We start from the raw sequence: 27,805 nt of genomic DNA, 5'->3' as shown, positions 1-27,805 counted from the left end.
AGATGCTAGCATGTTTCTCCCTCCTCAGACATTGCAAAACCTACTGAGGATTCCCAGTTTTTATTTCAGATTTCTAGTATCTACAGTACTTTGCTACTGAAATATTTGTCTAGCTGAACAAAATTTATTAATTCATAAAATTATGCAAGAACCAGACATTGCTAACCTCATGTCCAATGTCAAATTGCTTGATACTTGGGTCAACACCAACTTCCAAATCCAGTTTGGGGCTCAAGTATCCATCAATATTTAAAAGAATACTGGAAAGAACAGCATTGTGAAATAAAAACAGCAAAAGAAAATTAATATAGGAAAACAAATTTTTCTGTCCTAAAAGCTCATATTAATTGAATCAAACAAATAAAAAACATGCATCAAAACCATGCCAACAAAGAAACTACAAGCAGAAGTAGGCCATTTGGCACTTCCAGCTTGCTCTGCCATTCATTTTTGATCATGGCTGATCATATTTAATAAGCTGATCCCCCTCAGCTTCCCCCCATATCCCTTAAGCCCTGTAGCCCCAAGAGCTCTATCTAATACCTTCCTGAAATCAGACATTTTAGCCTCAACTACTTTCGGTGGTAGTGACTTCCACACACTCACTGCCCTCTGAGTGAAGAGATTTCTCCTCACCTCAGTTATAGAGTCACTGTTCTAAAAGGTTTACCCATTATCCTCAAACTATGACACCAATATTGGTGGAACGGCAAATTGTGCGGAGGGTGTGGAGAGTCTGCAGAAGGATCTAGATAGGCTGGGTGAATGGGCCAGGAAATGGCAAACGGAATTTAATGTTGGCAAGTGCAAGGTGGTCCACTTTGGTAGGAATAATGGTAGGAAGGGTTATTACTTAAGTGGCGAAAAACTGCAGCAGGCGACGGTGCAGAGGGACCTCGGGGTCCTTGCGCATGAGTCACAAAATCCCAGCTTGCAGGTGCCGCAGGTGGTCAGGAAGGCGAATGGGATGCTGGCCTTCATAGCGAGGGTGATTGAATATAAAAGTAGGGAGGTCTTGCTGCAGCTGTATAGGGCATTGGTGAGGCCACAGCTGGAGTACTGTGTGCAGTTTTGGGCGCCGTACTTACGCAAGGATATTTTGGCCTTGGAGGGAGTGCAGAGGAGGTTTACTAGGCTGATACCGGAGTTGAGGGGGTTGAGCTATGAGGAGAGGCTGAATAAACTAGGCTTGTACTCGTTAGAGTTTAGAAGAATGAGGGGAGATCTCATTGAGACGTATAAGATGATGAATGGGATGGATAGGATAGAGGTGGAGAGACTCTTCCTGCTCAGAAAGGATAGCAGGACTAGGGGGCACAGCCTCAAGATAACGGGGGGGCGGTTTAGAACGGAGTTGAGGAGGAACTTCTTCACTCAAAGGGTGGTGAATCTCTGGAATTCTCTGCCCGTTGAAGTGGTGAGGCTACCTCGCTAAATATTTTTAAGACGCTGGTTGATGGGTTTTTGATAAGAGAGGGGATTAAGGGTTATGGGGAGAGGGAGGGAATGTGGAACTGAGCCACGACAGATCAGCCATGATCTTATTGAATGGCGGGGCAGGCTCGAGGGGCTGGATGGCCTACTCCTGCTCCTATTTCTTATGTTCTTATAAAATAAATATAAACGTACCAAAGCAAATTTAGAAAGTTACATGTATCATTAATACTACCACAAAAATGCTTTTATTAGCAATGTACACAGAAAGCTGATGGATCAGGTGAAGAGTATTAGTTAAAGTTTATTCATTAGTCACAAGTAAGGCTTACATTAACACTGCAATGAAGTTACTGTGAAACTCCCCCCCGTCGCCACAGTCCAGCACCTGTTCGAGTCAATGTACCTACGCAGCACGCCATTCGAACTATGGGAGGAAACCAGAGCACCCAGAGGAAATCCATACAGACAAGGGGAGAATGTGTAAACTCCACACAGATACTGACCCAAGCCTGGAATTGAACCCGGGTCCCTGACGCTAAGAAGCAGCAGCGCTAACCACTGTTCCACCGTGTCATCCATTATTAAATGATAATCATTTTAACTAAATTATGACTTTATCTGATATTTGCCCACAAATTCCAGATTTATTGAACTCAATTTCCCATAGTTGCACCGGTGGGATTTGAATTCATAGACTGGAATCCCATCATGGGACGGATTTTCCCATCCTGCTGCAGTGAACGGAGATTTGGCTGACCAACCTTGCTGAAGCAAGAGAGTGGCGTGAACGGCAGGTAAGGTCGCAACCAACATCCCTTCACGTTGGACAATAACCATAAGGAACTGCAGTTTAACTTCCTAATTCCAAAGGGGTATTAATTTAAAGAACAGAGCAGATTAAATTAATATCGGATTCATACTGATTCCTGCATCAGAGAGTTGTCAGTTCACGCACCACTCCAATACCCATGCACATCATTTAGGTCAACTTATCAGTGTAGCACGGATTGTCAGAGATGTTGATTTTGGAATGAAATGTTAAGATCTTGTCTGCCCTAATATCGATAAAAGATCCCCTAGCATATCTGAAGGGCAACAAGAGAGTAATCCTAACATTCATCTCTCAATCAAAACCACCAAAAGCAGATTATCCTGGCCATTCATCTAACTGATATTTATGTGACCTTGCTTTGTGCAAATGTGTTGCTTTTTGTAAAGGAAAGTGGCTATCCTTATTCTTCAAAAGACCATACAAACGCAAGTTCTATCTTGCCAAGTAAATAATGGAGCTTTTGCTTGTTATTATTGCTCTGGGTGCAACCAAAAGCTAGCAAATATTTGTAAATTTTAAAAAAGCTTTTGTCAGAAATTTGTAAGGTCTGCTTCAGAGAAAACTGAGCAAAATTGTAAGAGGTGAAAGCAAACAAGGATCAATCACTGAGAAAGATTAAGACTTGGATTTCTTGGCAGATCACTGGGATAAATGAATGTTGCTAAAGATGTACAACCCACAGAAATAAATGTAACAGACAAATTTCACTGTTAGTGCAGTGGGAGTTTGAAGGAAAAAGTACATGCACGTAGGTCTGGAAAGTCTGTTATAAATGGAACAAAATACATCAGAAAGTGGACGTACTGGGATAGAGAAAGCGAGAAAATTTTAAAAAACTGCAATGCATATTTAAACAATTACCTTCTGCAATTCATACATAAAGCTTTGATACAGCCATTATTTACACCAGGATAAGCAAAAAATTATCAATATTGAAAAGGAAAAAAGCAAGATTTATGTTCAACAGTCCTTGGTCTGATAGCAGGGTAGCAAGAAGCCTTAGAAGGGCATTATCAGCTCTGCAACAATGGTCTACGCATTGACAGTAAGGGAATAAATGGGCAGTTTGGTTTTCATAAAATTAACCGAGGTCTAGCAAATATAGGTGGCGATTCTCCCAAAAATGCTGAATTGGTGGGAAAATTGTTCAAAATCTCAACTGTTTTGTCAGTTTAACTTCTCACCCAAATCTCCGCACTCTGTGCACTGCAGAGGTCCCAATCGTAAATCTCATTAAAAGCCCGGGGAGACAGGGTCTATTCATGCCAGTCCGACAGTGCTGGAATTCTGCGCATGTGCAGTGGTCCCAATCTGTCAATCTCCCCATTTGCTGGCTAGCTCGGGAGGGAGATAGAAAGGAGGAAACTACAGGCCAGATAGCCATGCGGAAATTGCTAGAATCCATTAAAATCTATCAATAAAGAGTGTCATAAGGAAATTTACAGAGCTATGGAATTGAAAGTGGTTTCAGAAGGTGAAGCTGGCTTTTCCCATTCTTGTAGATACCATATTGAGCCATTGTTCCTCAGCTTAGAAAAGTGGATTGCCAATCAACAAGATCCTTGGAGATGTGGCAGAACTTGATCTGAAAAAATTAGCTGCAGTAGCTGAAAGGTTATGATGTCAACATGAAAATACTGCTACAACACCTCAAAGATATCCTTGCATCACATAGTTGCAAGCTTGATAAAACTATGTTGAGTGGGTCCAACTAAAAAAGATATTTCAAATGCTATGGTGCAATAGGGAATTGCTTGATAGAGCAGACGCAGCACGGTTTCGTTAAAGGGAAGTCGTGTCTGACAAATTTACTGGAGTTCTATGAGGATGTGCCTAGGGCGGTGGATAGAGGAGAGCCGGTGGATGTGGTCTTTCTTGATTTTCAGAAGGCGTTTGACAAGGTACCTCACAAGAGGTTATTGCAGAAGGTCAGGGGACATGGAGTTGGGGGTAGGGTGTTAGCGTGGATAGAGGACTGGTTGTCAAATAGGAGGCAGAGAGTGGGGGTCAATGGGTGCTATTCGGATTGGCGGTTGGTGACTAGTGGAGTGCCCCAGGGGTCGGTGCTGGGGCCTCAGCTACTTACCATTTATATAGATGATTTGGAGGAGGGAACCCAGTGTATGGTGTCGAAATTTGCGGATGACACCAAGATTGGTGGAATGGCAAATTGCGCGGAGGGTGTGGAGAGTCTACAGAAGGATCTAGATAGGCTGGGCGAATGGGCCAGGAACTGGCAAATGGAATTTAATGTTGGCAAGTGCGAGGCGAGGCGTCATTGAGACGTATAAGATGATGAATGGGATGGATAGGATAGAGGTGGAGAGACTCTTCCCGCTCAAAAAAGACAGTAGGACTAGGGGGCACAGCCTCAAGATAAAGGGGAGGCGGTTTAGAACGGAGTTGAGGAGGAACTTCTTCACTCAAAGGGTGGTGAATCTCTGGAATTCTCTGCCCGTTGAAGTGGTGGAGGCTACTTCGCTAAATATTTTTAAGAAGCGGGTTGATGGGTTCTTGATAAGAGAGGGGATTAAGGGTTATGGGGAGAGGGCGGGAAAGTGGAACTGAGCCACAACAGATCAGCCATGATCTTATTGAATGGCGGGGCAGGCTCGAAGGGCTAGATGGCCTACTCCTGCTCCTATTTCTTATGTTCTTATGTTCTTATGAGGTGGTCCACTTTGGTAGGAATAATGGTAGGAAGGATTATTGCTTACGTGGAGAAAAACTGCAGCAGGCGACGGTGCAGAGGGACCTCGGGGTCCTTGTGCAAGCACCCATTAATTCCTGCTCTTTGCTTCCACTCTGCCAACCAGTTTTCTATCCATCTCAATATATGTCCCCCAATCCCATGCGCTTTAATCTTGCACAATAATCTCTTATGCGAGACTTTGTCAAACACTTCCTCAAAGTCCAAATATACCTCTGACTGGTTCTCCCTTGTCAACTCTACTAGCTACATCTCCAAAGAATTCCAACAGATTTGTCAAGCATGATTTTCCCCTTCATAAATCCATGCTGACTTTGTCTGATCCTGCCACTGCTTTCTAAATGCTCTAGGCTACTCTTGAAGTAACATCCAAGAGCAGCCCTCGCACGACCCACCGTGTGTATGCACCTTCTTGGCCAACAAGGTGGACGAATCGCCTGTGGATTTAAAAGGAGACATCAATAAACATAAATAGACATACAACAGGCTATACAGACAGTAATGGAAGATCCCCAAATAGCTGCACGTAAAGTGACAAGGTGAGCCTTGAAATTTGTTGGACGATTGATAGGAATCTATTAATTCCCAGGAACGCCATTAGGCTCTTGATCTTCAACTAGAACATTCGTTTGTATCCCTCCATTTCCAGTCTGCTCATGTGACTATCCAGGTAAGTCTTAAACAACCCTAGCGTGTCTGCCTCCACCACCCTACCTGGCAGTGCATTCCAGGCTCTCACCACCCTCTGTGTTAAAAAATGTCCCTCTGACATCTGAGTTATACCTTGTCCCTCTCACCCTGAGCCCGTGATCCCACGTGATTGTCGCCTCTGACCTGGGAAAAAGCTTCCCACTGTTCACCCTATCTATACCCTTCATAATTTTATACAGTTCTATTAGGTCTCCTCTCATTCTCCGTCTTTCCAGGGAGAACAACCCCAGTTTACCCAATCTCTCGTCATAGTTAAGACCCTCCATACCAGCAACTTCCTGGTAAACCTCCTATGCACTCTCTCTAAAGCCTCCGCATCCTTCTGGTAGTGCGGCGACCAGAACTGGATGCAGTACTCCAAACGTGGCCTAACCAACGTTCTATACAGCTGCAACATCAGACTCCAGCTTTTATACTCTATACCCCTTCCTATAAAGGCAAGCATACTATATGCCTTCTTCACCACCTTCTCCACCTGTGCTGCCAACTTCAAGGATTTGTGGACTTGCACACCTAGGTCCCTCGGTGTTTCTATACTCTTGATGGTCCTACAATTCATTGTATAATTCCCCTCTACATTAGTTCTTCCAAAATGCATCACCTCGCATTTATCTGGATTAAATTCCATCTGCCACTTCTCCACCCAAGTTGCCAGCCTATCTATATCATGCTATATTGTGCAACAATGTTCATTGCTATCAGCAAGTCCAGCCACCTTCGTGTCATCCGCAAACTTGCTGATCACACCAGTTACTCCTTCCTCCAAAATCATTTATGTATATCACAAATAGCAGAGGTCCCAGTACAGAGCCCTGCGGAACACCACTGGTGATGATGTGGAGATGCCGGCACTGGACTGGGGTAAACACAGTAAGAAGTCTTACAACACCAAGTTTAAGTCCAACCGATTTATTTGATAGTAAACTCACAAGCTTTCGAGGTTAACCTCTTCGTCAGGTGAATGGAGAGTTCTGGCCTCAGACAGAGTATATAAAGCACAGAAGTAATCTGTAAACTGAGTTTACTATCAAATAAATCGGTTGGACTTAAACCTGGTGTTGTCAGACTTCTTACTGTGAACACCATTGGTCACAGACCTCCAGCTGGAAAAAGACCCTTCCACTGCTACCCCATGTCTCCTGTGACCAAGCCAGTTCTCAACCCATCTAGCCTCTCCTTGTATCCCACAAATCCAAAAAATGTGTGGGTTAGTGGATTGGTCATGCTAAATTGTCTCTTGCTGCTAGGGGGATTACGGGGTATATTTGTGGGGTTGCGGGAATAAGGCCTAGGTGGGATTGTGGTCAGTGCAGACTCAAATGGGCCAAATGGCCTCCTTGTGTGCTGTAGGATTCTATGAGATGGCTAGTGTTTGTCTGCAAACCTCATTAGGCGTCATGCTCCTCTCTGCCGACAACGTCCATGCCTTGGTTTTCAATTATTGATTGCATTTGGAAAAAGCATGGCACTCCTTACTTGTCTGCCTTATTATAGTCTCTCAAGTGCCTATAATTTTTCACAACGTTGTGTGATTGATCCCGCAACCAAAGTGTGCCTTCTTTTTCCAAAAACAGACTGACTTTAATTGTCACAAAGACACAAAATGCGAGGCTATGTGGCCTCAACATGTGCTGCTAGTTCTTCAGACAATACACTTAAGGACATCAGCTGCAACAGGCTGGACTAAATTGCAAAAGGAGGAGTGCATTCAAGTGCTAGCACAAAATGGAAAGTAGTATTTGTTGAACAATTTTTTACTGTCTGCACCTGGAAAAAGTAAACTCTTGTGATGCTCCAGTTTTGTAAAGAAAAATTGAGTGTCAAAAAAAAACAAGGCAAGCTGCAGATTAGCAACACAAGTTGCACTGACATTGTACTTACTTACATTGATCAGCTCCACAAATTTGGGAGCTTCTGTCCTATGACCAGGCTCGCATTCAAAAGCATAACATCCATTCTGCATGACAAAGTAAACATAAAGGAATTTCTGCCCCATTAACTTAGACTAATATTGTATTTTAATATTTGCTTTCACCTTAAAGTCATAGGGGTTGCTATTGGGTCTTGGCTAGACGTGAATCAGCAGTCATCCAATGGCTGGTAACTATGAAAAACCCTGGCAAGGATGAAACCATGATTAGGTAGGGAACCTGGCTAGTCCATTAGCTAATGCTTGTGATCATGGTTTCCCTAAGGTAGGGTAAAGTAAGCGATTAGGATAACCAATGAGGTTAAACCAAGGCTTTACCTGCTGCAATTTTTCAAAGCCACCTTAGCCTTATGATGAAGAGTTAAATAAAATATATGACTAGAATGGGAACAGAGAGATATAGTGCCCAGAAGGGTAGAGGGTTTTAGTTCAGATGGGCAGCATGGTCGGTACAGGCTTGGAGGGCCGAAGAGCTGTAATTTTCTTTATTCTTTGTAACTTTACTGAATCACCACAGAGCGCAACATGACCAACTGTATATAGTTTGAAATGAATTTTATTTTCTACATACATTTCAATATCTTCATCACAATGTTCCCATTACTTAAGTTAAGCACTTCAGATTGCATTTTGATCTCTGGCAAAAATGTCAAATACTACTGCATTTTATTGTTGTAACAATTTGAAATGTGTTGTAATGCAACTTTCAGATTGTATGTGAATAAAGCATATTTTTGCCAAAAGAAAGCCAATCCGCTTCTCTTGGCCTTTTGGCTAAGCTCAAGCCTTTTCTTGTCAGCTTGGATCTTGTATGCTTCCCTTATGGAAACATGGATTGGATTCAACTGGAATTTGTATTGGCTTTTGGAGAAAGCAAGGAAATAGATTAAGGGCTTGCCCTGTCCACTTTGTTCATTGGCTTTGTAAATTTAACAAAAGGAATATATATTTTTTTTTAAATCAACCTTTCAGCCATGGGGAACCAAAGAGTAGAACTGTACAGAACCCCCTCGGACCATGTGATTCACATTTATTATTCACTGTATACATTCAATATATCACAACTGTATTGAAACACCTTAGCTTGCAACGCGATCTACATAGCCAAGTTAAATACCTTTGCACCATTTGTAATGACCATTTTGGGATGTCTGGAATGTTTCTTTAATTGTATTGTAGCACTACAACACAACATAGAGGAAAACTGAATATTATTGTACTTTGTGTGATAACCATTTTGAAATGTTTATAATGTTCTTTCAATATTTTATGAATAAATGATACCTTTGCAAAAAGAAACTCTGCCACTCTCCATGAACCCGTTTCAAATTACGGGCAATGTCGAGTTTCAGGTAAATTTCCCGTAAAATTATACTGTTGAGGTATGTCCAAAAGCTTAACATTTTGTTATGAAATCGCTTCATTTTAGTGATGCGACTAACCTAATTAAAATAAGTGTAGAACGAAACAGTAGGGAGAGGAATTCATGAATGAATTAAATGTTTGGATGCTACCCAGTTCACAATATAATTTCACGGCCTTCATTTTCATAGAATCTAGTTATTTGGATAAATAGTTGAACAAAATAACAAAAAATATTTTAAATTTGTCACCATACCTCTTGTCTGGTATTTGCAACCCAATCTTATTGCTTGTGATAACTGCTTCAGAGACTATGGATCCATTCTTATACGGCAAAGGAATATACCATGCCAAATCACAAATTTCAGCTGAACATTCAGAAACTGACAAAGTAAAAGAAAAAAGGTAACAGTGTGGATCTAGTTCATAAAGGCTTCGCACAACATGAATAAGATAACCCAACCACATCAATTCCAGCCTCACTTTCCTATTCCCCCAAATAAATTTAGTTCAAGGACCCATGGTTTCATTATCCATGATGTGGAGATGCCAGCGTTGGACTGGGGTAAACACAGCAAGAAGTCTCACAATACCAGGTTAAAATCCAACATGAGTCCTGTTGAAGAAGCAGTGCTTCGAAAGCTTGTGGCTTTTCCTATCAAATAAACCTGTTGGGCTTTAACCTGGTGTTGTGAGACTTCTTACTTCATTATCCATCACAGGGCTCTCCCACACTCTTCTGAAAGGCTGAGACCACTGTTTTTGGTAAGTGATTAACAGGTTACAATACAATGCCACTAAGGAAGTGACAAGAGGCATTATTTTAGTATTCTTGTTATTTATATCTCATAATAACTTTCTGATCGCCATCAAAAATGTATGTCACAAATAAATAGGACAGAGGAATAGCAAGACAAGTCTTCAGCTCTTTTCCTGTTCCTTTACACTATATGAACTGTGTACAGTGACTATAAATCACACAAGAATCAGTTTCATAATCTATAGAAACTGTTTTTGAGAATACGAAAGTTACAGTTATGGAATATGGAAATTAATTTAACAAAGATACTGGATTTCATGCCTGGCAGATGATATCAGAGGAGAATACATCAGCTCCCTTCTCTCCCTCCTTACACCTCTTTTCCCAGATGCCCCTCCTACACAGACACACTGGAGGCACACGGGCAGAGGGCGAGGCACAGGCACACGGGCAGAGGGCGAGGCACAGATATAGTGGGACAGGGTGGGACACTGACCGACGGAGAGAGGGTGAGGCACAGACACACTGGGCAAGGGCATGGAAGCATGGGGGAGACAGTGTAGTACTGACACACAAAGAGATGTGAACATGGCTTAAGAGTGTATAAGTCACTGGTTCCATATGACTTGTATCAGGCTGCTAAAGGAAGCTGGGGTGCAGATAGCTGAAGGACATTTCCAAATGCCCGAGACACAAGGGAAGTAGCAGGTGATTGGACAGTGGTGTAAGGGCAGTCTTTGCAACTGCTTAACATAAGTGAAGGTAAAGTTTGAGAAACAATGATCAGGGAAAGATTAGCAAGCACACGGAGAAGCTCAGAGTAATTAATGATAGCCAGCATGGATTTTTTTTTAAAGGCAGATCATAATTAATGCAGTTTAATTTTTTGATGAAGTCATGTTAAGAATCAGACCAGAACTCCAAGGACAACATGCAGTTAGCCGAGACCTCAACTTTTACATTTGATTTTGGCATTAGGGTGCGCTTAAGGTGTTTCATTCCAAATATGATTCAAGTGACCCACTAAGAAGCTTTTATCAAAACAAACATTATCTAAGAATACAGTTAGAACATAAAAATTAAAATACTTAAAAATGACAAAGTATAATTCTTAACAGCTATCTCTATTGTTCCAATTTAAATCAATACCCAAAGACATACACTCTTTTTCAGAAATAGTTAACACAAAAATAAATATGTTCACGTGATGCTATATTTTCAGCCTCTTAATATTTCTGAATAGAGATCCAAACAGCAGTTTCCAGAAAAGGATATATCCTCAAAACGGCAAAGTTTCAGAATGGTAAATCGAGTCTCTGGCTGTTCCCAATCTTCAGAAACAGAAAGGAATACTGCTTTGCATGCTTCCAAAACAGCAACTCTCAGAGAAAGATCCACTCTCGTACAGCAAAATCTCTAAGAAAGGGCTTATCTCCTGTCTTTAACTTTAGAGAAAATACCACTCTCTCTCAAGTCAAAAGCAGCATCTAAAAACCAACTAAGCTGGAATTCTTTGCTTAAGCCTGGCTTCACCCCATCACATGATGATGCCTATCAAGCATCCCAATCAAGCCCCACTCTATAAAATCCCAGGGTAATACAAGAATAGCATTAGTTCAGATTAAGCAATTATTTTGCTGCAGCAACAATACAGGATATCGGTTGTAGACAGAACAGCACTGATAAAATGGAAAGGGCTGCTAGAAACGTTCTGCATAGACACATGACAAAACTACGTTTCTTAAAGACACAGTAACCAATAAAGTTAATGAAAGGAATGCACTAGATGTTGTCTAGAACAAAGTTTGCATTAACAAAGTTCCACATAATAATAGGCTGATTAATAAATAATTCATATACATAGAGATTTATGAAGTTAGTAAGACATATTCAGAAAGTGTTAGCAAACTAAATGGGATCTTGGGCTTAATAAATAGTCACAGAATATGACAGCAAAGAAGTTTTGGTGAACCTTTATAAAGTTCTGCTTAGGCCAAACCTAAAGCACTGTGTCCAATACTAGTCATAATCTTTTATGAAAGTGCAGAAGAAATTTACAATACTAGTTATGGGGATGGGGATTTTGGCTACAAGGTTAGAGAAGCTGTGATTGTTCTCCTTGAAGCAAAAAGATTATTGTAGTGCAAGGCTTCATAGCGAGGAAGCCTTGAATCACAACAATGAATTATTGAAGGGAAGACAAACTATATAAAAAGCTCAATACAGATACAGGTCGACTTCCACTGACTCCCAGGCTCACACTGAATCACAGAATTCTTACAGCACAGGGGGCCATTTGGACCATCAAGTCTGTATTGACCACAATTCTACCCTGTATTTAACCTGCTGGTCCCTCTGACATTAAGGGGCAATTTAGCATGGCTAATCAACATAACCCACACATCTTTTGACTTTGGGAGGAAACCGGAGTACCTGGAAGGAACCACGCAGACTCAGAGAATGCACAAACTTCATACATTGAACCCAAGTCCTTGGCACTATGTGGCAGCAATGCTAGGCACTGTGCAGCAGCAGTGCTAACCACTGTGTCACCATCCCACTGAAGGTTCCCTCAGACCAGGGCATGCACTCTAACACCCGAAAGGTGACGGTTTCCCAATAGATATCTGGAGGCTTATGTGGCCCAAAAATATCCATCCCTTAAAGAGGTCACACAACCCATTCCTCCCCCCTCAAGTTCTTTTACAATAATGCAAACAAAAACTCTTATATACAGATATATAGTCAAAATAGAATTGACAAAGATGGGCCATTTGGCAAAGTTTGCAAATTCTGCTGCTCTGGGGGTTTCTGGACTCTTTTTGAACCATAATCAGGTTTTCTGAACTAGACGCAACAGAGTCTGCAAAAGTGCGAGGTAGCTCAAGAGATTCTGACATTGAACTAGGACCTGCACCTTCTTTCTTTGCTTCCCCTTACAATTGAGATTCTTCCTGGGGAACACTCGGTTCTGCTATCGCCAACTCAATTGCTAATACACTGGGCTCTCTTACAGCATCCTAACAACTGGCAGTGTAGCTGCAGATTCCCGTCTTCTGAGGTGATTGACATGTTTTGGGACTTTGTGGCCCTGAACGTTGATAAGGTACTGGGCCAGTCTTTCAAAATATCTTCCTGGGTACCCAAGCTCATGTGACCCACAAACATCCACCCTTAAAGGGACCACACTACCACTATGCCTTACTTCTGTTGTGGGCAAAGTCTTGGAAATGATTATAAGAGGTAGGATTTATAATCATCTAGAAAGGAATAATTTGATTAGGGATAGTCAACGCGGTTTTCAGAAGGGTACGTCGTGCCTCAGAAACTTTATTGAGTTCTTTGAGAAGGTGGATGAAGGTAAAGCGGTTGATGTGGTGTATATGGATTTCAGTAAAGCATCTGACAAGGTTCCCCACAGTAGGCTATTGCAGAAAATACAAAGGCATGGGATTGAGGATGATTTAGCAGTTTGGATCAGAAATTGGCAAGCTGTAAGAAGACAGGGGGTGGTGGTCGATGGGAAATGTCCATCCTGGAGTTCAGTTACTAGTAGTGTACTGCAAGGATCTGTTTTGGGGCCACTGCTGTTTGTCAATTTTATAAATAACCTGGATGAGGGCGTAGAAGGATAGGTTAGCAAATTTGCAGATGACATTAAAGTCGGTGGCGTTATGAACAGTGTAGAAGGATGTTGCAGGTTACAGAGGAATACAGATAAGCTGCAGAGCTGGGCTGAGAGGTGGCAAATTGAGTTTAATGCGAAAAAGTGTGAGGTGATTCACTTTGGAAGATGTAGCAGGAACACAGAGTACTGGGCTAATGGTAAGATACTTGGAGGTGTGGATGAGCAGAGAGATCTTCGTGTCCATGTGCATAGATCCCTGAAAGTTGGCACCCAGGTTGATAGGATTGTTAAGAAAGCATACAATGTGTTAGCTTTTATTAGTAGAGAGGTTGAGTTTCGGAGCCATGAGGTCATGTTGCAGCTGCACAAACTCTGGTGTGGCCGCACTTGGAGTATTACATACAGTTCTGGTCGCTGTATTATAGGAAGGATGTGGAAGCATTGGAAAGGATGAAGAGGAGATTTACCAGGATGTTGGTGGGAAGATCTTATGAGGAAAGGCTGAGGGACTTGAGGCTATTTTCGTCAGACAGAAGGTGGTTAAGAGGTAACTTAATAGAGGTGTACAAGATGATCAGAGGATTAGATAGGGTGGACAGTGAGATCCTTTTTCCTCGGCTGGTGATGGCTAGTATGAGGGGACATAGCTTTAAATTGAGGGGTGATAGATATAGGACAGATGTCAGAGGTAGATTCTTTACTCAGAGAGTAGTAAGAGCATGGAATGCCCTGTCTGCAACAGTAATGGGCTCACTAATGTAGCCAAGCGGGCCATCTAAAATGGCGTTTTGTAAAGCATTCTGGGACAATTGGGCAAGAAACTAAACCGACAGGCTGCAGTTTTTTTTAAAACTTTATTCCAATCCAAGGGGGGGGCGGTTTAGAACGGAGTTGAGGAGGAACTTCTTCACTCAAAGGGTGGTGAATCTCTGGAATTCTCTGCCCGTTGAAGTGGTGGAGGCTACCTCGCTAAATATTTTTAAGACGCGGGTTGATGGGTTTTTGTTAAGAGAGGGGATTAAGGGTTATGGGGAGAGGGTGGGAATGTGGAACTGAGCCATGACAGATCAGCCATGATCTTATTGAATGGCGGGGCAGGCTCGAAGGGCTAGATGGCCTACTCCTGCTCCTATTTCTTATGTTCTTATGTTCTTAAAGCCAATTCAGAGTCCCAACAAGTTGGGACATTCCCAATCCAAGCTGACAAGACAGGGCTTTCACCTCCTGTCCTGGGCTTGACCTACATGATCCAAGCTGATTGGAGTAGGTGTAGCTCCACCTCCAAGGCTTGATCTAGTTTGCATCTTAGCCAAAAGGCCCAGATGCCGCTTTAAATAATTGCTTCAAATGAAGCTGAAATGTAACCTAATGACTTCAACCAAGTGCAGCATGTCGATATTAAACTTGATCTTAGCCAAGAGGCCAAGAGCTGCAGTTTAAAGACAGAGACAAACAGGCTGCAACCCTGATGAGTGAATAAACAGGATATGGGCCATCTCCAGGATGAAAGGGACTTTACGGTCACACTGGGCTTGTTTCATCTCCAGGATGAAAGAGACTTTCCGGTCACACTGCGTTGTGTACCAGACATAAGGGCACCGTGAACCCTTATTTAGGAGGGAGGTATGTGACCTACGTGCCTCCAGCACTTACAGACATGGCCATTGGGAACACACTCAGAGATCGGTGTGGCAGCACCTGATTGGATTCTTATCGATCAGGAGGATAAAGTCCTGATAGGTTGATTGGCAATGGCCAAAAGGGGCATGAAACCAAATGGGGTATAAAGGGTGCTGCACAACCAGGAATCTCTCTCTTTCTGACCCCACGAACAAGCTATAACAATGGTGATCATCGCCAGCAAGAGGAGAGTCACCACACCCGAGAAGGAAGGAAGAAAGACCACAGCCAGAGTGCCAAACCAGACCACGCAGACGACTATCAAGACCAGCACACAGATAAAGGCCAAAATCTGCTTGAGTACTTGCCAGTCATGCAAAGTTAAATCAAGGTCTTGTATTGGACTTGAATTCTAGTAACTTTTTGCAAGATTGGTCGGGTGGGCGATTATTGATAGTGTAGGATTCAATAAATGTTGGTTGTACTAATAAGACGTCTACTCAAAGTTTTTTGTCTACTGTATGGGGGTCAAAACAGACTGTGCAGCAGGCAACATTAACATTAAGGGCATTTAAATGGTTACTGGATAAAAATATGGATGATATTGGAATAGTGTAGGTTAGATGGGCTTTAGATTGTTGCACCAATCTGTGAAACCATCAAGGGCCGAAGGGCCTGTACTGCACTGTAAGGTTCTATGTTCCAAACTGATACTCTATCTCCTTGCCCAAAGTTCCAAACAAGTTCCAAATTAATCAGATCAAATTACTTGTCTCCCCTAACTGAATCACGAGACTCCTTCTGCGAAGCTTGCTTAGCCTCCACATTCCCTCTCGAATTCGGAAAAATGAGGTCAAGATGGGTTCTCAGGTGTCAATGCATCAACTATTTGGCTGACGTAAACCCTGTGGTGGCATGGGATAGTGGTATTATACAAGAATAGAAAATTGTTGGATTGTTTCCTCATTGATGCTCTGAAAATTTACACTGCCCTTTCTGCCAAAGCATTAGATGTAGGGTGGTATGAGGCCATTCAGATGTTGTTCATTCTGACAAAGTGCTGAAAGTCTTTGGCAGCGGAAGTGGTGCCATTGTCAGAAACAATTATCTCTGGTAGGCCGCAAACTGCAAAAAATTGTCACAGCTTGTCTATAGTAACTGTGTAAGTCATAGAACGTATGATCTGCACATCAAACCACTTCGAGAGAGCATCCATCAAGATCAAAAGGATCAGTGAAATCCAAGGGTGCTGGGCCAATCTCAGGTGTGTAGGCTTGCTGTGGGCAAAAGGGATTGATACATTTCACAATGTTGGCAAGAGTCGACCACACCCTTTATCTGTGTCAAATCCTGGCCAACATCTGTGTCTCGGAGTGCCCAGGATATGCACTGTATAACTGCTGAAGGAGTGGTCGTCATCCCAGTGGTGGTACTATCACTCAGCTTCCCCACAAAAGCACCCAGTCTTCACACTTGATTTCATCCTACACCGAAAATAGGGCAACTTGTTCAGATTTGTCAAATGCTAGCCTGTCAAAACCATTCTCTTAACTTTTGAGAGGACTGGGACCCGTCGGGTCCATGTCTTGATGTTAACCAATAAAATGGATAGAATGCCCAGAAATGCTTCTTAAGAGGGCTACAAACCTTTCTTCAGGAGTTATTTTGTTGACTGCAAGAAAGCATTGAAGTCTTTTGATGTACAGGCCACAAATTTCAACCTGCAGCTCAAATGGATCAATTTTCCCAAACACTTGCATAGCTATTCGACTATGAATGACACAGTAATTTTAACCTTCCCTGCAGGTTTTTCAGGGGACTCACCCTTCCCCATTCAGATGTTGGTGCCTTAGTGACTATAGGCCAATTTGTTCTCATTGCCAATATTGTCGCACGAGATCTCATGCCAACAAAGCCTTGAATAACAGCCGTGATGAGGAAAAATAAACTATACACAAACTCAGAACGGATACAAGTGAAATTCCACCAACTCATGGGTTCATACTTTTTAAAACGTTGTACTCAAACAATCAAAGCCAAAATCAATATAAAATTAACCGGACATTAAGACAAATGGGGGGTACTTCAATGTGAAACAGTGAATTTTTCATTAATAGTGAAAGAAACACAATACCCCAATTAGCTCCTTTTTATGGTACCTTGCTTTCCTTTCAGTAGCAACCTCAATCATCGGGTCACTTCTTAGAAATTCTCAGAAACTCTTAATTTTCAGAATTATCTTAGTTTCACTTTGGCCAGGGTATATCAAAGGTACAGGCTTACTACAAACTGTAGAGTTTATCACAAAGATGATGACAATATAAGTGATAAAAGTAAGCAAGGAAAAGCTTCTCAATAGCTTATGGTACAAAGTCTAGAGGAATACATGTTTAAGGTTTAGGGCAAGACATGCACAGGGAATGTGAGGAAGATCTTTCTTACGTAGTGAGTTATAATGATCTAGAACTGGTTATGCATCAGAGTGCTGGAAGCAGAGACAATCAATTGAATGGATATCTGTCAGAAATAAACTTGCAGGACCACAGTGACGCAGTGGAGGAATAGGACTGACTAGATTGCTCTACGGAGAGCTGATGAGACTTGATGAGCTGAAATGTGTTGTGTTGTAAATGTCTCTGTGACTCTATGCCATTTGTGGAAGCATTCTGTGTACAAATCAGCTGTTACAATTTCTGTATTACAATTATGACTGTTTGAAAAGTACTTTATTGAACTCTAAAGTGCTTTGAGATGTCCAGTGAAAGGCACTTAAAAAATGCACGTTTTTCTTCTCTGTGCATGTGTACATCTGGTATGGATGGCTCATGGACACAGCTCACTATAAGCTTCTGACATTCAATTAGGGATAGATAACAAATGCTGGCCTTGCCAGTGATACCTACCTCCCATGAATGAAGATATTTAACAACGTTTAACAACATGTTGCTAGAATTGAAAAAAAGCTTAAACAGAGTGAGGCTTTTTTCTCTGGAAAGGATGCTTGATAGAGTCTTTATATTTATGATAGAATGTGACAGGATGGGGGTGATTAAAACCTGTCTCCTCTGTGATTAAGTGCAGAAAAAGGGAGCATAAAATAGCAAATAACAGATCATGTAGAACATTTAGGAGCAAGCACCTGGAACATGCTCAAACGATGATTGTTTAAAGTAATTAACAGACACATTTACAAGGTTTAATGAATACACGAGGAAGAAGGGAATAGAGAGCTACTGAGGAAGTGTGGGAAGGGGTAATGAAAGGGGAATGAGGCTCATGGGGAGTCTAAACGTTGTGTATGGACCAGTTGAATAGCATGACCTATTTCTAACCTGCCAGTGTTCAAAATATGTGGAGGTGTCATGTAAATTCACCCACAAAAGCCCCAAAATACGAGAGATAAATTGATCCCATAAATAGGAGAGACAGAATTTGTGAGGAGCTGCTCCTCCAATCACAGATTCTGCCTTCCCTTTGCTGACTACTCCAGTTCCTCCAATCGTTCTTCAAGTGACAGAATCAATGCCTGGAGGCTCAGCAAGGGCAGGAGGGAGAGAACTTGACTGGAGAAGCTAGTCTGTTATTCTGACTGGTCCTGCTGCCACCATCACCAATCATTTTGAGAGAGGAGGCCTTTCAGAAGGTAGGTAAAAAAGGGCTTCTACCATCAGTAAAACTGGCCCTCAAATTTAGATCCCCCAAAATCCTGACTTGGACTTCCAAATTTTGGGCCACTAAATCTTCTACATCCCAATTCAGGACAACCAAACTTCAGAATTCACTAAATCACAGATGAACACAGCCATTCTAAAACCCAGATTCAAACCCAATAAAAAGTAGACTGAGCTAACAGAATATAGACCCAGCCTGGACTTGGACTGCTCAATACCTAGAACTGCCAAAACCCACACCCCCCAAAACCGGCATTCATAGCATAGAAAACCGAACCTAGCTGCCACAAAATACAGCCCCAGAGTGCCCATTTCATGGATACAGACCACCCAGCAAAACCATAGAACTCCAAACCCAGATCCCAAATCATCAAATCCTGAACATCCAAAACCCAAACAAAATGCACTGCAGCAAATCACCAAAGATCCTTCAGCAGCACCTTCCAAACCCAGGGCCACTTCCATCTAAAAGGGCAAGGGCAGCAGGTACATGGGGACATCATCCCTCCAACTCATTCACCAATCCCAACTTGGAAATATATCGCTGTTCCTTCGCAGTCGCTGGGTCAAAATCCTGGAATTCCATCCCTAACGGCATTGTGGATCAACCCACATGGACTGCAGCGATTCAGGGTGGCAGCTCACCCACCACCTTCTCAAGGGCAACTAGGGATTGGCAATAAATGCTGGGCAGCCAGCGACACCCATGCCTATCTATGAATAAAGAAAGTCAATAAACTTATTTTGTTCTTTCATTTAAACTCGTCTGATTAATTTTCCATAATCTGAAAGCGTACATAGTGGGGCTCCTTCAGCATTGGCAAAGTACATCCTAGCTAAGTTCACAACTAAATCAACTTACAGCAAACCTGGAGTGGTAAATTAGGGTAAACAATTTCTACCCCCCCTCATGTGAGCATAACAATATCGAAATACGTCTGAATGATTGTGAATTTTGTTTTACTTTGTCTTCACTCAATGTTCTATTTGCTTCAATTTTGTGACACTGTCTTCTCCTAGATCTGTTTGTGACGTTAGTAGAGCACACTTACCAGAATCAGCAATTGGTGCTCCTGTCACTGCAATCTCCAATATTTCTGGCAAGGTGTAAACTGAATACACAGGTTGCCGAAATCTTATCTTCACAATAGGTTGCATTCCTTGAAAGTGTGTAGAAAGAACAGCTTTTGCATTATCTGCCTATTATGTGAACATAAAAGGGAAAAGAAATGATTAAGACAAGGAGTTACAAATTATGAGTTGAACTGAAATCAAATGCAGTAGAGTATTAGATCTTACATGGAGTTCATCATAGGTAACATAGACAGTAAACACAGGTGGCAAACATAGCACCACCTGGGAGGCTGTGGCAGCAGTGGCCAGCGCTAACTTACTGCAGAAGAGGACAGCCATTTGGTGCAGGAAGAGGAATAATGATCTTTTCCATTCTCTCAGGACTCATCACTCTCAACACACACTCACACCCATCACACATCCACAAGGATCTCATGCACTGTGAGCTCGAGGGCTGCCACTACTCGCTACTCGCTCTCCCAGACACATTTTCAATTTCCTATGAGTCATGTCTGCATACCTCGTTGGTCTGACTCACCATCCTCACATGCCAGGCATTCTTACGATCTGCCCTGACACATGTCCTGCTTACACTCTCTCCATCTGTTAATACAGGTTATCTCACAAGAAAAGTGAGATCACAAACGATACCAGAGCCGAAGATCGTCACAGCTTCGAGGATGGAGCCATTCAGTTAACTGGGAAGGACACCCACCCCTCCTGTGCTGATAGTGATAAACCAAGTGAGGATTGAGCACTGCAATATTCGTCAGACAATAATGCTGTGAGTCACGACTCCTGTTTCTCAGGCACTTGCCATGCACTAATGAGTTTTCCTTTCTTTCGCAGTCACATCTGGGAAGTAGCTGAGGAAATCCATCAGCCAGGTCCTCGACTCCAGCCCCAAGAGCAGCACACAGGAGGGGTTCATGGACCCAGAAATAGAATAACCGTCACAGTGCTCACTCACATCCTCTACAATTACAGAACACACATTTCAATGGGAGTTCTAGAGTAGCTTCAGGGTCACAATCTTGTGAGCATATTACAATGTCAGATCACATCAGGCAAAGACAGGGACATCCGATTGTGCCGATGCTTGGAGGCCGGAAATCTGCTGAGTCCCAGTCAAATGACAAGCCTTTGGGCTCGCTCATACCTTGGCTGTTGGAGCTCTAAAGGCAAACTCACAAAAAAAAAGGATGGAATGCCCAGTATACACCTTGCATTGAAACACGGCATGGAGGGGTCCATCCGCCTGAAGTCTGATGCAATTGTACTGACACACCAATGCAAAAACATAGGTAGGGTGCTGGCCACCACAGAGACCTCTGTACCGCACTGCGACAGGACATGCCCTCCATGGTGCAGGCAGTTAGTGGGTTCCATCAGTACCAATACCAGAAGATGGCAGGACTTCTGAACTTCACTCAAGCTGCCCCTCAAAGGAGGAAGTCAGGATCTCCAGCACCCACAGCGAGAGAGTTGGGTGTTCGGGGAAGGGGGCGTTGGAATTGGAACCTTGGTAGTGCGCTGCCCAAGGGGGAAGTACCAATGCCTTGTTGGATCATGGCCAGTGATCGAGCTGGCCAGCAATCGGGAGGCCAGGAGACAGGACCACTGTGCATGCGGCGATCTCATCGCTGACAGATCGGTGCGTGCACAGTGGGCAGCTCAGCGCTATGCTGCTGGCCTCTCTAGCAGGAACAGGCCCACCCACAGCATTTTAACGTGATTCATGCTAGTACACTCAGCAGTGCACAGAGCATGGGAGGTTCTTCTTTAAATTCCCGCTGAAAAAACCTGCCCAATTTACTCCAGTTTTTACGCGAATTCAACAATTACAATTTTTTTGGAAGAATCGCCCCTCATCCCTCTCATGTTAATTTGATATTATAATTAAACAAGTGTAATGTGATTGTGATTTGTTTTAAAAGCTGTACATTTATATGATGTAACTTTTTATGATTAGATGGAGATAACTCCTATTCTTGTATTGGTATATGATAATTACTTGTAATCTAAGCTAAGGCTTTAATTGCCTATGTATTTCTCAATACATAGGACTCTGAATGATTTCATTCAGAGTGCTATAGCTATAGTTTTCTTTAATAAATCATCTTGAACCACTCTGTGACTTTGTCTGGCTACTTGAGAGGAACAATAGTTTTAAATACAACAAGCAAGCCATCGTAACAGCCCATAACAGGAGCTTTACAAGGACGTTGCCAGGGCTAGAAAAGTGTAGATATGAGCAGAGATTGGATAGGTTGGGGTTATTTTCCTTGGAACAAAGAAGGTTGAAGGGTTACGTGATAGAGATGTACAAAATTATGAGGGGAAGAGATAGACTAGACAGGATAAAATTGTTTTGCCTTGGTGAAGAATTCTAGAACCAGGGAACATAGGTTCAAGTTAAGTGGCAGTCAGGTCTAGACAGGACATGAGGGAGAACTTTTTTATACAAAGTGTGGTGGGTGTCTGGAATTCATTGCCCAAGTTAGTGTGGAGGCAGAGACCCTAAAGACTTTTAAAAAGTACCTGGATCTGCACCATAGGTACTATAAGCTACAGGGACAAGAACTAGGTGCAGGAAGGTCGGATAAGAAAGGGAACCTCGGTGTCCTCAGGGTGGCATGGAGAACATGAGCAAAATGGCCTCCTTGTGTGCTGTAACATTTCTATGGTTCTATGTGTCACTGCTAGACTTGATTGATTCAATGCTCACCTGGTATCTTTCACCCTTTCGTCACGTTCAAAACTAATTTGCTCATATTTTAACTCATGTGCATTCACCCATCACCCTGTGTTTCATGGTCTGCATTACATCTTGGTTCATTTCACTTTTAAAATTCATATCCTCTTACAATCCTGTGAATCTCTGCTTTCCTCCAATTCCACCATCTTGGGCTTCCCTTTTGTCAAATGCCTCACCATTGGCAACTTTGTTTTTGGTTGCCTATACTCCAAGTCCTGTAATTCCCTCCTCAAAATTCTTCACTTCTCTAGCTCTCCCTCTCCTCATCTGAAATGTTCACTTAACACTTTGACTAAGTTGTCGATCATCTGTCCTAATATTTCCATGCTTGGTTCAGTGTCAATTTTCTTTTGATAATACACCCATGAAGCTCACTGGGGTATATTATGTTAAAGGCACTATACAAATGCAATTTGATCTTTTTGGTTGATGTACTACAATAAAAAAAATGTCCACAGTACCTCATTTTCACAGCTTAAATGTATCTGAAGGAAATAAGGGAAAGCATAGTAATGCTGAAAGTAAAAGAGAATTTAGTTAAATTGTGCAAGCTACACCGCACAAATAGATAGCTGATTTTATTATAAATGCATACTTATCCAGATACATATACATGCAAGTGTACTAAGTTCAAATCTATGCACATTAACTTTACTTGAATTTAGTAAGAGTTGCAGAAAATAAAAAGTTGGATTGTGTGTTTAAGTAAGCAGACAAAATAAATTGAAATTTCTTGGTGGGCCGAAGGGCCTGGTCCTGTGTTTACAATTCTTTGAAATGTTTTAACTAAAGTAAATGGAATATACAATTTTACAGAGGCTGGGGATTTTCTGGCTTTGCCATGAGTCCCATTGTAGGAGGTACAGCAGCCCAGCCCAAAGCCCATTGGGGCCTGATAATACTGGCAGCAGACAGGACTGGAAAATCTTGCCCTGAAAATTTTTGTTCTAGTATGTTCTAGAAAGTATTTGTCTTGAAAGTTTTGTTCTTGACTATGTTTCCATAGAAAGGATTTGATACAGGAACCATATTTAAGTTTTTTTTTAAACTCAGAGGTTGATATATTTATGCCACCCCATTTAGTTATGAACCTTTTGGAACAAACAAAAAGTATTCATTGAAACATATTCTGTCAGGTTTTTAATTGACAAAACTGCTGAGTAAGCTTTCATCAAGATTTGGAAGGTTAGTACGCACAAGGACAGGTAGAAATTATGCTGTTTAAGTCAAGCAAGATGATCTACTGATGTAAGGAAACATAGCATGTTCATGTTTTTGTTTATCTCACAGAATGAAAATTCCTGTCTCAAATAATGTTCTGTATGTTCACTTTCTGTCTGTAAAATAAGGCAGCTTAATGATTCATACCTAACATTATTCCACCGAGTGTTTTCTATGTCTCCCCACAAAAACTTTAAAGATGAACATGTATGTTCCTTTGATCATTCATGATAAGCATAATTCGGCTACACTCAACCACTCCAAACTTCCAACACACAAAAAATCATCTACAGTTAGATGTGATTCTGTAATTGGGCAGCACTTGATGAATGGCTTCAAGGTCATCATTTATTTGCCTAAAATACAAGGGGTCATCGACTACATTTGTACAGCCATTAGAACTCCCTGGAACAAGTAGTATTTGTAAATTGCAAGTGCTTTCACTTACAACCACAGGCAAAGGGGCATCTTCATCAACATAGTCCCACTGTCAGAAATCCAATAGCTGCTTGGAATGCAGTCCAAAACCTGCCAGCCTTCCTGATATGCTACTTCTCAGCCTATGTTCTCTGTTGCAAAGAGCTTTGTCAAACATTTGCTAGTGATTACTGACCAACCATATCTCCAGTCTCTTCATCCAAGTTATTAACATAAATTGTAAAAGGCTGAGACTGTGGGGTAGCTTTGAGTAAGCGGGGATAGCTTTAAGCACACCGGGAAAGCATTAAGTGTGCCAGGATATCTTTGAGTTTGCTATCAAATTTGATAACAAATTCATTCCAAATTGTAAGTGTTGATGGTAAATTATAACAGAGCGTTGATTACACACGAAAGCAAAGCTGATGTCAATTTCTTTGGGTAGCAAATCCAAGGAATTCATTGCCACTTAGTCCCATTGACTTCTCCTATACTTTTTTTCACTTATATCATTATTTTTTAAGTTGTTAATTCTCATTAAACACTTGATTCATCCTTATTTCTGGAATTTCTGTGTCTTTGACCATGAAGACCATTACAAAGTATCTATTAAAACATTTGTCTATTTCCTTATACACACATAATTTCGCCTGTCTCCGCATCTGAGGGACCCAAATACACCTTCAATAAACGTTTTATAGACTAACAAATGTAACAGTGTGATGGTGAACTGTTGGTATGTTTCCCCGTTAAATTGTTTACAAAGAAACTTTTACAATCAATCCATCCATAAACAAAATCCATTAAAATATAAACAGAAAAGCAATGACATGAAGTTTGTTGATAAGAAGTACACACTGTTGTAACCTTTTGATTAATTTACAGCTAGATATTTCTGTTCAGTTCTGAGAATTGGTATGTAACATACTTACCTCAGGTCCATTAAAAGGGTCAATACCCTGATCCGTTAAATTTTGAAACACACGGTCAAGGTTAAAACTTGGAGTTTGCTGAAGAATGGTCTCTGAGGATTGACCACGGTCAATGAAGGTACTCAGTTTTACGCGCCATGCACATTTGTAGGCCAAGCAAATTGGCCAAAAGAGAAGACCAAGGAATTTAAGCATAGCAGCAGAGACAAAGTGAACTGGGTAACCTAGATCCTGCAACGGAACAGAAATTTAAAATGATATTCAAACTCTAAGAGAACAATTGGAAAGTGCTCTACTGTAAAATGTTAGGACTTATCATGTTATTCTGTGAAACAGGTTTGTACAGGCTGCGTGTGTTTGTGAAACTAATTTAAATAAACTGAGGACAGTTGGGCTGCAAGGTTTAGGACATCAAAGGATTTGCGTGAAAGGTAGGCATCTGAAGTGAATATGGAAAATTTGGATGTTGTACAACTAAATAGACACGGGTAGAAATTTGTCTTAGGGGATAAAGAAGGTTGTTGTCTTTAGTTCTTAAATTTCAAAGGGAAGTAAAAAGTGGCTTACAACTGGGAAAAGGTAATAAGTATATATGGCAAAGTTATTACCTTTTGTTACCTGACAGTAGCAGCCAAAAGAAAAACATAAGGATGGGGTTTTCCAGCTGCGCTCGCCCCGAAATCAGAAAATCCTGCCAAGGTCAACGGATCTTTCCATGGTCTGCCCCTCATTGGCTACAATTCCCGGGAATTCTACGAACAGGAAAATTCACCCCAAAACATTTTTATTTCATGGAATAGGTAAATGTCAAAGGACAACGGGAAAAGGTGGAAGAGGAAAAAATAAATTAAAGGGAGGTTGGGAACTGTGTTGTGGAGACTTCCTGGAGTGTGCTCAATGCTGGGAGAGAGCTGTGAAAAGTAGCAAAGTGAAAGAGTTTTCAGCCTCCCAGAGAAGAATTTGTCTTTTTTTTTGGAAAGCAAGGCTTTGTTTTAAAGTTTTTGGAATTTTCCACAGCAAAATGGGAGACAGACGCCCTGAGACATCCCTTCCTACAGCAACAGTGGATGCCTTGTGGTATATCACTGGAATATTTGACAGATTAAACATCTAAAAGGACTATTGCCCAAAGGGATATTTATAGGAATCTTTTTTGGAGAATGTTCTGTAAGACTAATTTTAACTGTGTGAGTGTTATTTTTTGGTTTATGCTTTCTTTTCTTTGGTTAATAAATGTTTCAATTTAATATTTACTGGAATTTGTGGCTCCTGTCTTCAGTACATATATCTTTTTGTCATACAGGGCAGATACAAAACAGTTCAGGTAACTTGCTACATTTCCTTCTGAGATCGAGTTTGCTTAGCTCTTACGATCTGTCAGATCACAACACGATCGAGTTTTGGAAATCATGCAAATCAATCAAAAGATTCAATCTGTAAAACACTGATTACTGCTAAAAGACATACTATTGAAGCTTTTTGTCTTGCACTAATTTGGATAATTTGCAAGAACACCAAGTATAAAGGTAACAACAATTTATACTTCACGCATTATTAATATGCTTAGAAATGAAAACTAGCACAAACTTGGTTTAATACATACTCAGAGAAATTCAATAAATAGCTTACCTGTTCTTAACTAACCTGTGAGTAGTTAGCACTGTTGCCTCACAGCACCAAGGGACCCCAGTTCAATTCCAGCCTTGTGTGACTGTGTGGAGTTTGTACGTTCTTCCCATATCTAAGTTGGTTTCCTCCAGGTGCCCCGGTTTCTTCCCACAGTCCAAACATATGCAGTTTAGGTGGATTGGCCACGTTAAATTGCCCCTGAGTATCAGGGGGATAGTAGGGTAAATACTTAGGGGTTATGGGGATAGGGCCTGGGATTGTTGTTGTTGGTGCAGGCTTGATGGGCCGAACGGCTCCTTTCTGCACGGTAGGGATTCTAAGATTCTAGAATTATGTTGTTGCTATCCAAAATTTATAGAACATTTATAAAGGCACGCATACTTATAAAGAAATAAATCTGTTGGATGTTTGCAGACAGGCACAGATCAGTTCTTATGTAAATATTTAAAATATTCGAGTAAATAGTTAGTCTTCATGTCAACTTTACTCAGTTTGTCACTTCTGCTTTGAAAATTGAAGGATGAGGTTTAAGTGTCACTGCAGAGCTGAACACATAGTCCAAGCTGACACTTCAGTGCAATGTGAATCAGAGTACATTAATGATCCATTTGTTTGTATGGTTGTATCCCATTTATGTCAGATTTCAGGCAGTTTAGTGGATAGAAATAGTTTGATGAGGTCGAATGTCAAATCCTTAGCTCCTAGAAGTCAGCCATTGTATTTGCTGGTTAGACACATGATGATAGGCTAATAAAGCAGGCATAAAATGAAGACATGGGTGATTTTTACTGAAATAACACATATATGCTTACATCATGTTGTTCTTTTCAATCCAATACTATCTATAAATTCAATTGGTTGAGGGTAGGCAGCTGTGTGGGGGAGGGTCTGTTGGTCGGAGGGTGGGAGTTGGTTGGTTGGGGGAAGCTAACAGTTGGGCAGTTGGGTACGATCAGTGACAATGGAGGTTTGGTGATCAGTGGAGGGATAGGGTTAATGTGGTCAGTGAGGAAGTGGTAAGGTGGTCAGTAGGGGACTGGGGGATGGGTGGTCAGCAAGAATGTCAGTTGGTCAGTGGAAATGGGGGTGGGGGCGCGGAATGGGTTAGTGGGA

General features: G+C 41.6%; 1 protein-coding gene across 1 annotated transcript; it reads right to left on the bottom strand.

Annotated features, from left to right (window-relative positions):
• Positions 1–127: 127 nt before the first annotated feature.
• Positions 128–27,577, bottom strand: LOC145362160 (cation channel sperm-associated auxiliary subunit gamma-like). The gene is made up of 7 exons (XM_080218208.1): positions 26,708–27,577; positions 25,064–25,294; positions 22,955–23,008; positions 19,714–19,861; positions 9,239–9,365; positions 5,375–5,416; positions 128–260 (listed from the first exon to the last, which is right to left on the bottom strand). Exons 2-7 carry the CDS (start codon positions 25,256–25,258, stop codon positions 128–130), a joined length of 699 nt encoding a protein of 232 aa, XP_080074334.1. The 5' UTR covers positions 25,259–25,294; positions 26,708–27,577.
• Between the last annotated feature and the right edge of the window lie 228 nt (positions 27,578–27,805).

Source organism: Carcharhinus amblyrhynchos, unplaced genomic scaffold (assembly GCF_965287045.1).
Source record: "Carcharhinus amblyrhynchos unplaced genomic scaffold, sCarAmb.v2.hapA scaffold_37, whole genome shotgun sequence".
NCBI classification, from domain to species: Eukaryota; Metazoa; Chordata; class Chondrichthyes; order Carcharhiniformes; family Carcharhinidae; genus Carcharhinus; species Carcharhinus amblyrhynchos.
Note: the sequence above shows the minus strand (reverse complement) of the source record. Positions and strands in the feature narration are given on the sequence as shown.